General features: G+C 41.1%; 1 protein-coding gene across 1 annotated transcript in view; it reads right to left on the bottom strand.

The window, feature by feature from the left end:
* The window catches only part of LOC139766039 (spatacsin), a 526,943-nt gene that overhangs the window by 251,089 nt on the left and 261,823 nt on the right, over positions 1-14,031 (bottom strand). Inside the window, exons 18-19 of the mRNA XM_071694164.1 lie at positions 11,301-11,433; positions 11,053-11,151 (exon numbers count right to left, since the gene is read on the bottom strand). Of these exons, the coding sequence (XP_071550265.1) occupies positions 11,053-11,151; positions 11,301-11,433 (232 nt within the window). The remainder of the gene's footprint in view (positions 1-11,052; positions 11,152-11,300; positions 11,434-14,031) is intronic.

Genomic DNA, 14,031 nt, shown 5'->3' on the forward strand with positions numbered 1-14,031 from the left:
ATTAAAACACTGCAGCACCAAACCCCGGGGAACCCCATCGATCCAAATTTACCCTATTCTTCCCCCCCCCTTTCACCCCCTGCATGTTTAGGCCCATCACCCAAAAATTTTTTTTACCCACTTTCCCTCCCAATTGGTCTCCCACTTCCCTCGTTTCCCCCACCTCCGCCCCATTATCCTTTGGGCAATTTTTTCCTCACTCATTCTCTCCATGTCCCCCAAACCCTTTCAAACACCCCTTCTGCTCTCTCAACACACTCTTTTTTTTCCACACTTCTCAAACCACCTCACACCAAAAACATTTCCTCAAACATCTCATTTTTAGCACATCACCCTCCTGCCACAATCTATCCAAGCCCCGTCGCAACCTACAACATTGTTGGAACCACTTTCCTTAAACAACCCATTTTTTGCTTTTCCCGGGTAATGTTCTCGCTTTAAAAAATTCTTCAAGGCTCCCAGGGTTTTTTCCCCCTCCCCCACCCATGATTCACTTTCCCCTTTCCCTGGGTTTCCCTCCCTGCCCGATCCACTCCCCGATATCTAAAACCCCTTTTTCCCCATTTTTCTCCATTAAATACCCCCCAATTACTTGACCCTCAACCCTATTTTACCCAATAACCTTCTTTATTCACATTTACTCTTTAATTTCTTTTCAACACTTTACCAAACCAGTCACCCGTTCTGCAGTTTCTAATGTTTTAGCCACCAGCGCTTATCACAGGCAACAACTGACTCCTTCCCAACTCTTCATCCAAACGACTTATACTTGCCCCACTTTCCAAAATCTTGCTTTCACCTCCCCAAAAAACCCCCACCCATAAACAAATTAAACACCATGGAGACATCACACACCCTGCCGAAAACCCTACATTCCTGGGAACCAATCACTTTCCTCTCTTCCTACACGACACATCCTTACATCCTCGAAAAAAAAATTTTCACTGCTTCTAAAACTTCCTCCCACCCCATTTTCTTAATACCTTCCACAGAGCATCTCTATCAACTCTATAAAAATGCCTTTCCAACCATAATTACATACAAACCATTTGCTTTTTAAGTATTTCTCACATACTTTCTTCAAACAAAACCTGTCAACATCCTCTACCACTTCTAAAACCCACACTGCTCTTCCCAATCTGATGTTTGTCTGCCTTCCCCTTCAATCAATACCCCCCTAATTTACCGGAAAAAACTCAACAAATTTATACCTCTGTAATTTGAGCACTCACTCTTATCCCTTGCCTTTGTACAATGGCATAGAAAGCTTTTCCGCCAATCCTCGGCACCTCACCATGAGTCAAAAATACTTAAAAACCTTCCCCAACCATCAACAATACAGCCACCCCCTTTTTTAAAAATTTCCCACTGCAATACCATCCAAACTGCTGCCTTCCCGGGCTTTATCTTCCCAAATTTTTTAACCTCTTCTTGTTTACCAAAATCATTTTCCCAAAACCCTCTCACTTTGCACACCACCCTCGCCCCAAAACCCCCTATATCGCCACCTACATCAAACCTTCAAAAAAACCTTCAAAATACTCACTCCATCTCCTTCTCAATCCCACACTTTTTTCACCCCCCCTTTTGCCCCTTCACTAAAGTTCCCATTTGCTCCTTGTTTTCGCACTTTATTTTCCCTCCTTCCAGAACATCTTTTTATTTTAAAATTTAAATATACTCTCTCCCCCAACTCTCATTTCCCCCTCTTTTTCAACCCTTGCACCTTTTTTTGACCTCCTGTCTCTTTCTTTTTAACATCTCCACTCAATTGTTTTTTTCCCTCAAAAATCGTCCAATGCCCTCTCCTCTTTCCTAATAATCTTTCTTTTACCCACCACTCCCACCCTTTAATTTAACCCCCTCCCACTTCTCATGCCACAAACTCTTTTGCGCATCCTCATGATTCCTAAATACCCCCTTCCAGAGGGGCAAGTATGAAGTCTGCTGTGGATGAGAGAGCTTGGGAAGTGAGTCGGTTGTTGTTCGCTGATGATACAGCGCTGGTGGCTGATTCATGTGAGAAACTGCAGAAGCTGGTGACCGAGTTTGGTAGTGTGTGAAAGAAGAAAGTTAAGAGTAAATGTGAATAAGAGCAAGGTTATTAGGTACAATAGGGTTGAGGGTCAAGTCAATTGGGAGGTAAGTTTGAATGGAGGAAAACTGGAGGAAGTAAAGTGTTTTAGATATCTGGGAGTGGATCTGGCAGCGGATGGAACCACGGAAGCAGAAGTGAATCACAGGGTGGGGGAGGAGGCGAAAATTCTGGGAGCCTTGAAGAATGTTTGGAAGTCGAGAACATTATCTCGGAGAGCAAATATGGGTATGTTTGAAGGATTAGTGTTTCCACCAATGTTGTATAGCTGCGAGGCATGGGCTATGGATAGAGTTGTGCATAGGAGGGAGGATGTGCTGGAAATGAGATGTTTGAGGACAATATGTGGCGTGAGGTGGTTTGATCGAGTAAGTAATGTAAGCGTAAGAGAGATGTGGAAATAAAAAGAGTGTGGTTGAGAGAGCAGAAGAGGGTGTTTTGAAATGTGTTGGTCACATGGAGAAAATGAGTGAGGAAAGATTGACAAAGAGGATATATGTGTCAGAGGTAGAACGAATGAGTAGCAGTGGAAGACTAAATTGGAGGTGGAAAGATGGAGTGAAAAAGATTTTGAGTGATCAGGGCCTGAACATGCAGGAGGGTGAAAGGCGTTCAAGTAATAGAGTGAATTGGAACGATGTGGTATACTGGGGTCGACGTGTTGTCAATGGATTGAACCAGGGCATGTGAAGCGTCTGGGGTAAACCATGGAAAGTTGTGTGGGGCCTGGATGTGGAAAGGGAGCTGTGGTTTCGGTGCATTATTACATGACAGCTAGAGACTGAGTGTGAACGAATGGGGCCATTGTTGTCTTTTCCTAGCGCGACCTCGCACACATGAGGGAGAGGGGGTTGTTATTTCATGTGTGGCGAGCTGGTGATGGGAATGAATAAAGGCAGACAGTATGAATTATGTACATGTGTATATATGTATTTGTCTCTGTGTGTATATACATGTATACATTGAGGTGTATAGGTATGTATATTTGCATGTGTGGACATGTATGTATATACATGTGTATGTGGGTGGGTTGGGCCATTTCTTTCGTCTGTTTCCTTGCGCTACCTCGCAAACGCGGGAGACAGTGACAAAGCAAAATAAATAAATAATAAAATATATATATTTTTTTCTTTTTTTTTTAGAGCGAGAGGGGCAAGTATGCAGTTTGTCGTGGATGAGAGGGTTTGGGAAGTGAGTCAGTTGTTGTTCGTTGATGATACAGTGCTGTTGGCTGATTGGGGTGAGAAACTGCAGAAGCTGGTGATTGAGTTTGGTAAAGTGTGTGAAAGAAGAAAGCTGAGAGTAAATGTGAATAAGAGCAAGGTTATTAGGTACAGTAGGATTGAGGGGAAGTCACCTGAGAGGTAAGTTTGAATGGAGAAAAACTGGAGGAAGTGAAGTGTTTTAGATATCTGGGAGTGGATTTGGCAGTGGATGGAACCATGGAAGCAGAAGTGAGTCACAGGGTGGGGGAGAGGGCAAAGGTTCTGGGAGCATTGAAGAATGTGTGGAAGGCAAGAACATTATCTTGGAAAGCAAAAATGGGTATGTTTGAAGGAATAGTGGTTCCAACAATGTTATATGTTGCGAGGCATGGGCGATAGATAGGGATGTGCTGAGGACGGTGGATGTGTTGGAAATGAGATGTTTGAGGACAATATGCAGTGTGAGGTGGTTTGATGAAGCAAGCAATGAAAGGGAAGAGAGATTTGTGGTAATAAAAAGAGTGTGGTTGAGAGAGCAGAAGACGGTGCATTGAAATGGTTTGGTCACATGGAGAGAATGAGTGAGGAAAGATTGACAAAGAGGATATATGTAGCAGAGGTGGAGGGAACTAGGAGAGGTGGGAGACCAAATTGGTGGTGGAAGTATGGAGTGAAAAAGATTTTGAGTGATCAGGGCCTGAATATGTAGGAGGGTAAAAAGCATGTAAGGAATAGAGTGAATTGGAACATTGTGGTATACCAGTTGATATGCTGTCAATGGACTGAACCAGGGCATGTGAAGCATCTGGGGTAAAGCATGGAAAGTTTTGTGGGGCCAGGATGTGGAAAGGGAACTGTGGTTTTGGTGCACTATACATGTCAGCTAGAGAAGGAAATGTATGGTAATAAAAAGAGTGTGGTTGAGAGAGCACAAGAGGGTGTATTGAAATGGTTTGGTCACATGGAGAGAATGAGTCAGGAAAAATTGACAAAGAGGATATACGTATAATAGGTGGAGGGAATGAGATGTGGGAGACCAAATTGGAGGTGGAAGGATGGAGTGAAAAAGATTTTGAGCGATCTGGGCCTGATTATGCAGGAGGGTGAAAGGTGTGCAAGGAATAGAGTGAGTTGGAACAATGTGTTATACCGGGGTTGTCGTGCTGTCAACAGATTGAACTAGGGCATGTGAAGCATCTGGGGTAAACCATGGAAAGTATTGTGGGGCCTGGATGTGGAAAGGGAACTGTGGTTTCGGTGCATTATACATGATAGCTATAGACTGAGTGTGAACGAATGTGGCCTTTGTTGTCTTTTCCTAACACTACCTCACGCGCATGTGTGGGGAGGGGGTTCTAATTTCATGTGTGGCAGGGTGGCGAGGGGACTGAATAAAGGCAGCAAGTATGAATTATGTACATGTGTATACATGTAAATGTCTGTGTATGTAAAAATATGTATACATTGAAATGTATAGGTATGTATATGTGCATGTGTGGATGTGTATGTGGGTGGGTTAGGCCATTCTTTTGTCTGTTTCCTTGCGCTACCTTGCTGACGTGGGAGGCAGTGACAAAGTATAATAAAAAAATATATTTTTTATCATACCTCGTTGCTGTATATACATACGCATGTATATACATACATACCCACACACGCACATATACATACCTATACATTTCAACGCATACATACACATACGTACACAGATGTGTATGGATAATTGGGAGGTAAATTTGAATAGAGAGAAAGTGGAGGAAAAGAAGTGTTTTAGATATCTGGGAGTCGATTTAGCAGCAGATGGAACCATGGAAGGGGAAGTGAGTCAGAGGGTGGGAGAGGGAGAGAAGGTTCTGGGAGTGTTGAAGAATGTGTGGAAGGCAAGAATATTATCTTGGAGAGCAAAAATGGGTATGTTTGAAGGAATAGTGATTCCAATAATGTTAAATGGTTGCGAGGCATGGGTATAGACAGGGTTGTGCGGAGGAGTTTGGATGTGTCGGAAATGAGATGTTTGAGGACAATATATGGTGTGAGGTGGTTTGACTGAGTAAGTAATGAAAGGGTAAGAGAGATGTGTGGTAATAAAAAGAGTGTGGTTGAGAAAGCAGAAGAGGATGCATTGAAATGGTTTGGTCCCATGGAGAGAATGAGTGAGGAAAGATTGACAAAGAGGATATATGTGTCAGAGTTGGGGTGAATAAGAAGTGGGAGATCATATTGGAGGTGGAAGGATGGAGTGAAAAAGATTTTGAGAGACTGGGGCCTAAACATACAGGAGGGTGACAGGTGTGCAAGGAATAGGGTGAATTGGAACGATGTGATATACTGGGGTCAACGAGCTGTCAATGGATTGAACCAGGGCATGTGGAGCATCTGGGGTAGACCATGGAAAGTTTTGTAGGACCAGGATGTGGAAAGGATTCTGTGGTTTTGGTGCATTACACTGAAGAGACTGAATTTGAATGAATGTGTCCTTTGTTCTCTTTTCCTAGTGCTACCTATACATTTCAATGTATACATACATACATATACATACACAGGCATATACATATATACACACATAAATATTCATACATGCTCCCTTCATCCATTCTCAATGCCACCCCACTACACATGAAATGGCATCCGCCTCCCTCTGCGTGCACGCATTTTTGCTCTCCAAGATATCATTCTTGCTTTCCACACATTCTTTAACGCTCCCAGAACCTTTGCACTCTCCCACACCCTGTGAATCACTTCCGCTTCCATGGTTCCATCCACTAACAAATCCACTCCTAGATTTCTAAAAGACTTCACTTCCTTCAGTTTTCCTCCATTCAAACTTACCTCCCAAATGACTTGTCCCTCAACCCTACTGAACTTAATAATCTTGCTCTTATTCACATTTACTCTCAGCTTTCTTCTTTCACACACTTTACCAAACTCGGTCGCTAGCTTCTGCAGTTTCTCACCTGAATCAGCCACCAGCGCTGTATCATTAGCGAAAAACATTTGACTCACTTTCCAAACCATCTCATCGACAACAGACCACATACTTACCCCTCTCTGCCAAACCCTTCTACTTACCTCCCTAGCAACCTCATCCATATAAAAAGTAAGCAACCATGGAGACATCATGTACCCCTGCTGCAAACTGACATTCACTATATATATATTTTTTATTTTATTATACTTTGTCGCTGTCTCCTGCGTTAGCGAGGTAGCACAAGGAAACAGATGAAAGAATAGCCCAACCCACCCACATACACATGTATATACATACACATCCACACACAGCACATATACATACCTATACATCTCAATGTATACATATATATATCTACACACAGACGTATACATATATACACATGTATATAATTCATACTGTCTGCCGTTATTCCCATCGCCACCCCGCCACACATTAAATGACAGTCCCCTCCCCCCGCATGTGTGCGAGGTAGTGCTAGGAAAAGACAACAAAGGCCATATTTGCTCACACTCAGTCTCTAGCTGTCATGTATAATGCACCGAAACCAAAGCTCCCTTGTCACATCCAGGCCCCACAAAGCTTTCCATGGTTTACCCCAGACGCTTCACATGCCCTGGTTCAATCCATTGACAGCACGTCGACCCCAGTATACCACATCGTTCCAATTCGCTCTATTCCTTGCACGCCTTTCACCCTCCTGCATGTCCAGGCCCCAATCACTCAAAATCTTTTTCACTCCATCTTTCCACCTCCAATTTGGTCTCCCACTTCTTCTCGTTCCCTCCACCTCTGACACATATATCCTCTTTGTCAATCTTTCCTCACTCATTCTCTCCATGGGACCAAACCATTTCAATGCATCCTCTTCTGCTCTCTCAACCACACTTTTTATTACCACACATCTGTCTTACCCTTTCATTACTTCCTCGATCAAATCACCTCACACCACATATTGTCCTCAAACATCTCATTTCCAACACATCCATCCTCCTCTCCACAGCCCTATCTATTGCCCATGCCTCACAACCATATGACATTGTTGGAACCACTATTCCTTCAAACATACCCATTTTGTTCTCCGAGATAATCTTCTCACCTTCCACATATTCTTCAACGCTCTCAGAACCTTTGCCCCCTCCCCCACCCTATGAATCACTTACGCTTCCATGATTCCATCCTCTGCTAAATCCACTACCACATATCTAAAACATTTCACTTCCTCCAGTTTTTCTCTATTCAAATGTACCTCCCAATTTGCTTGTCCCTCAACCCTACTGACCTAATAATCTCGCTCTTATCCACATTCACACTCAGCTTTCTTCTTTCACACACTTTACCAAACACAGTCACCAACTTCTGCAGTTTCTCATCCGAATCAGCCACCAGCCCTGTATCATCAGCAAACAATAACTGACCCTCTTCCTAAGCCCTATCATCCAAAACAGAGTGCATACTTGCCCTTCTCTCCAAAACTCCTGCCTTCACCTCCCTAACAACCCCATCCATAAGCAAATTAAACAGCCATTTTCAAACATGTAAACCATTTCTCAAATCAGCAAGATAATGCTAAAAATAAACAAAAGAATGCAACACCCCTGTCAATCATCATTCTACCAAAAAACTTACCAGGCAGAATTTATGTAATTGACTTATACTCTAGTAATTCAACTATCTACTCTCATTCCCCTGCCTTTATACCATGGCACTATACAGACATTCTTCCAGTCCTCAAGCACTTCACCTTGAGCCACATACACAGTGAAAATCCTGATTAACCAATTGAACTGGAATCCCATTCACTCCAGCTGCTTTGCCACACTTCATCTTACACAAGACTTGCAGTACCTATTCTCTTTTCATCAAGCCATTTGCCATGACTCTTACTCTGCATTTCTCCATGTTCCAAGTACCTCACATCTGCAAACCTATCATTGAACACATTCAACAGTCTTTCAAAATAGTCATTCCACCTCCTCTTCACCTCTTCTTTGCCTTTCATCACTTCCCCAGCTGCTCCTCTACACATACATTACTTGCATCTCCTAAGTCCCACTGACAATTTGCACATCATTCTCTTTGAGTTGTCTGTATGCCTTGTAACTTTTACACACTAATCTCTGAGTTTTTGATATCTTCTGCTATCACAAACAGCCTCGAAAGAACCCAGTGGTCTGGTGTTATCTGAATTCCTCTGTATTTTCCTCATTGAGGCTCCTATTTGTTCTGTTCTCCGCACACTATTCACCTTATTCCAAAACATTTTCTTAATCTCCCTCACCTTCCTGTAAACCTTGTGCCAATTCATTATGTACATCTTGCACTCCTTCGATGCAGGAAACAACCAGTCCCCTCTCTATTTTCTTCCACGGGCAACTTAACTTCCGTATGCCACCAATTATCCTTTCTCATAAGCTCATATCCCACTTTCCACATGCCACTTACTGCTTTCCTAAATACCTTCCATTGCTCACCCACTCCCCTGGTTTCATTTACCCTCACCTTTTGCCATTCCTCAACCAATCTCTCTTGGTATCTCCAAACAAAAGCCTCTTTCCCAAGGTCACTTACTTTCACAATTCTCTTTCCATCTATGACACTTTTTTCTTTTCCTAAAGGTACCACAAACTTTCACCCATATCCCTAACAAGGCATGATCTGGCATCCCACAATCTGTCCTTCTCAGCATATTTGCATCCGAGTTTTCCCTTTGCATGTCTATCAATTAGTACATAATCCAACAACTCTTAATGATCCCTACACCTACATATCCTTTTTTCTGCTCAAGTATTCCCAATCACCAGTCCCTTTTCAGCAAACAGCTCCATAAGTTGCTCACCAGTTTCATTCATACTAGGTACTCCATGCCCCTAAATTATATCTTCAACTGCACATTATCCATCCCTGCATTCAAATCATCTGTCACTAATACTTGATCCATTGCATCAAAATTGCTGATGCATTCACTCAATTCCTCCCAAAACACTTGCCTCTTTTGCTGATTCCTCTCACAGATGCATAAGCACTAACAATCACCAAACTCTCAAAATCCACTATCATTTTCACCTATATTAGTCTGAAGCTCATTTTCTTACACTTTAACACATCCCTAAAACTCCTCTTTCAGCAGAACTGCCATTTACTCCTTTGCTCTCATTCCATCATACCAAAACTCCCCTTAAGTTTAATTTAACTAGAGCCAAAACATCAGGTTCTACTATCTAAACATACTACATATCTCTCTCTTCTTTTCATTCTACTTACATCCAGGCATATTGAGACACGCTATATGCCTAGCTGATCTTCATGCCCAATTTGCATACATTCACTCTCTGAATGTCAAGCATTATGTACTAAAACCAAAGCATAACATTCACAGTCAAGTCCCACAGGTGATTCCATGGTTTACCTTAACCATTTGAAATGGTTTAGCTCAGCTCACTGACAGCACTTTTCATGAACACCATACATTTGTAGCACTTTCCACAAGGCCCCTCTGTCATAAGATTCTTCTTGATCCATAAATATCACACAAAAATCACTCTTTCTCCAATCAGTTCTTGCACTTCAAGGTAAATATCTGGTCTACACATCCTCCTACTCCCCTAAAGCTATATTGCTCTTTCACAGTTAGATGTTCACTGACTGACACCACCCTCTTTATCAACACTTTTCCATAAATCTTACCAAACACTAAACAGACTTAAACCTCTGCAATCTGAGTACACACTTTTGTCTTACTTACCTTTATATAAAGGCACAATACATGCATTCTACCAATCCTGAGACAAATTCACTGTGGTCCAAAAAATGGTGAATAACCTGACTACCTAATCAACAGCACTCACCCTTTTTTGGGGAAATTCATCTGATGTTACTTTTATTCCTGCCACTTTGTCATTCTTCATCTTATTCAAATCTTTTTCTTATCAACTCCCTTTTCACCACACCACTGACCAAAATTCTCTCACTACATGTGCCACGTGAACCAAACAAGCCACATCCACCACCCAAAATGTCCCTTTCCACCATATGACTTGCTTTAGCATCCACAGTTCTATCTGCTACCACTTACACTACCAGGTATAAAAACCAGTCCACTCACTCTAGACCTTCTCCATTTAAACTCACTCTTAAACAATCCTATTGCATCCCTCTGCTACATCTTCTTAGCTTGTATTTGTTCAGATAAACTTTCAATGACCTGTAAATACTCTCCTAAACTGTATCACCAGCCTACAGAGTTTTTTGAGGGAGTATATGACCAGAGATGTCCCATAAGCAAACAGAAACTTATTTACCTCAAAGATCCTCACATTTTCTTTTTCACTAACCCTGTCTCATTAAAAGTAAACTACTTGGATAAACTTAATAAATTTTCCCTACATATTCTATACTCCTATCCTCCTTTTTCTTCCCGAATGGCGTGAAATACTTTCTCTCATCCCCTGTAATCTATTTTCCCTGTTTCTTTTTTGTTCAAGGTCTGATCACATGGAGGGCTCAGGTCCATCACTAGAACTTCATCAAAAAACTACTTGTTCACATCTTCCTTTAGAAAGTAATTCAAAAATTGTATCAGTCTACTTATGTCTCTGCAAAAACATTTTCTTCTAGCTATCAGTAATACACATGTATTTTCACTTTCTAAAGCAACCTCAGCACAGCAGTAATTGAGCTGGCCTCTAAAATATCCCTTACTATAATACAATACCTTACCTCTATTTCTTACTTTTCACAGTAATTTCCTTCTTAAATTAAAAAAACAGTACAGAATACCATACCAGAAGCAATTTTGGATAAGGCTGTTGTCTGTTTTCCATGGTCTTCCTCAAGTGACATCAGGCAGAAGCTGCTGTAACTGCTACCAGTTGTACTTCGACCTGTTAAAAGAATTAGGTGACATTATCATCGAGTAAAATGTTAACTGCATGTTTACTGCATTTATATATCCACTGTAAAATGAATTACCGCAATAAAATTAAATCATATATGACAAATATCCTTTTAAGTACTGCTATGCATGACATACTTAACGTGTGCTCCCGTGCCAAGTTCGAGCATACTGCAGTTCTCTGAGAGTCTGACACATCTCTCTCAACTCCATCACTTTCTGCTTTGCGCCCATCAGCCACACTAAGCATCAGCAATAGAGACTGCACATTCTGAAAACTAAGAGCTTATCAACAAGGATAAGTGGTGAATCAGTGTATAAATGAATGATTAAGACTTTAAGGCAAAAGGGAAGTTGAATGGATATGTTACAATCAGGATGATAAAAAATGTTGCACAGGAAGATCTCCAAGTAATGTGCACGAATAGGTAAGATGAGTCAACATCTTATACCAAGTGTTTACCAATAAAAAAAAGAAATGATCTGAAGAGAATAAACTTAATGGTTCATAGGCAGAAGCTCAAAGGAAACATGCCAGGTAGTCTTCTCCCATTTAGGCAACTAAACCTTGAATGAGAGCTCACCCACTCAAACAAAATCTGCATAAACCCTAAAACAAATGAAATAGTAATCTGATACTCATTCTCCCCTTCCTCCTGCAAAATTCAACTCACTCCATTGGGGTTTATAAGTGTGGAAGGTCCAAATCAATGTCAGCCTGAAGGAAATAGCTAATATAGTGTCACCTTGTCCCCTGTTTTGAAAACAGATGGTGCACCTGCCTTAAAAGAGAAAACACAATGTTGGAAAAACATATGGATGCCAGTAGAATGATTTCACATCAGATGCAATGGAAGCAATTTGCATATAAAGGTGGCATAAACAGAGATTTGGGGCTCAATTGATGAGGCAGTGTGCAATATTAAAAGATGAGCAATTGTATAAGTGTGGAGGTTATGTTTCACTTTAATTATCTGAGCATGGATTGAGTTTGTTGGTGATTTATTTGAGAGGCTGTATATTGTTAGCCAATATTCATATTTCATGACAGAATGAAATTCTTATGTAGATTCTTAAAATCTGACCTGCTGATGATGAGCAGGTAACTACCTCAATACCTGAGTCAGCACTAACTTTACTAACCAACAGTTCCTTTTGAGCCAATTCACCTGGACTAAGAGATAAGGCATGGAAGAAAATCAAGTGAAACTGTAGTTGTTGTTCATAAAGCTCTAAAAGATCAATATGACTACCTAAAATCTTTCAATCTGTATTCTAGCTGAACACATTAAGGCTTTCAGATAATTTTTTTTACAACATATATGATCTGGAAAACACACTAAGCATACATTTCTTTCAACTGCAGAAATCTGTCTTTCTATATGGAGAGTGGTCAGTGTGAGGACATACAGCAAGATATTAGGATATCTTGGACAAATGAGGTGTAAGACATTTAATCTACCACAGGTCTGGTTGTCTAGTACAATGGAACACTTACCCCCTTTAAACTTCTTAAGAGATTGGAGAGAGTGGAGCTAAGAAAGAAAAATACCTTGTAAATCTGACAAACTGTGGTCAATGAGAAAACAGCAAGCCACCCCAGAATATTTTTTGTTTTCTTTTGGGGGCATACAGTAATAATCCTCAGATATGATACAATGAACTGATGATTTATGCTAAAATTTTTCTTGAGAAACAATGCAAATATAGTGATTGTGCATTTCAAGGCCAAATGTTTTCTTAAAAGAACATCATTATTTCATGGCAAAGACTAAAACAGAAAGAGAGAGGAAAAAATATCATGTCAGTTTGCAAATCTGGAAACTGTAGGCTTTTTCTAATGAAATTTGACTAGTGCCAAGGATGCCATAGGAATTGCCCCCTTCATTTAGTAAAGACTCCTTTGCAGTTCAGCTAGCTGAAAGCTATCTAAATACCTAGTATGATGAAATTTTTACCTATGATGAATGTCTTCTTATCAAACAGTGCTAAGATTGGAAAACAGAGGTACTAAGATGTGGTGGTAATATTGCTCCTCCTCCTTGCCTCCCATCACTCACTTGGCAGGCAGAAGCAAATAATTTGGAAGAGAAAGTGAGGGAGCAAGAAGGGAAGAGTAGCTAAATAGCATCATTGAGATTTTGACAAAAGGCAAGGACTTAAGCACAGTGCTCTCCATATGTCTTGATGAATAACACCATTTCTCTTTGTTGAGAAAGAAAAAAATATCAACATAATATAAAGGAAGAAAAGGAAAGCAATGACATACTGGAGGAACAGTGATAACGATGATTCAAAAATATATTCATTTATTTATTTTGCTTTGTCGCTGTCTCCCGCGTTAGCGAGGTAGCGCAAGGAAACAGACGAAGAATGGCCCAACCTGCCCACATACACATGTATATACATACACATCCACACACGCAAATATACATACCTATACATCTCAATGTACACATATATATACACACACAGACATATACATATATACGATGTACATAATTCATACTGTCTGCCTTTATTTGTTCCCATCGCCACCTCGCCACACATGGAATAACATCCCCCTCCTCCTTCATGTGTGCGAGGTAGCACTAGGAAAAGACACCAAAGGCCCCATTCGTTCACACTCAATCTCTATCTGTCATGTAATAATGCACCGAAACCACAGCTCCCTTTCCACATCCAGGCCCCACACAACTTTCCATGGTTTACCCCAGACGCTTCACATGCCCTGGTTCAATCCACTGACAGCACGTCGAACCCGGTATACCACATCGTTCCAATTCACTCTATTCCTTGCACGCCTTTCACCCTCCTGCATGTTCAGGCCCCGATCACTCAAAATCTTTTTCACTCCATCTTTCCACCT

This window comes from Panulirus ornatus, chromosome 56 (genome assembly GCF_036320965.1).
Source record: "Panulirus ornatus isolate Po-2019 chromosome 56, ASM3632096v1, whole genome shotgun sequence".
In the NCBI taxonomy this organism is placed as follows: Eukaryota; Metazoa; Arthropoda; class Malacostraca; order Decapoda; family Palinuridae; genus Panulirus; species Panulirus ornatus.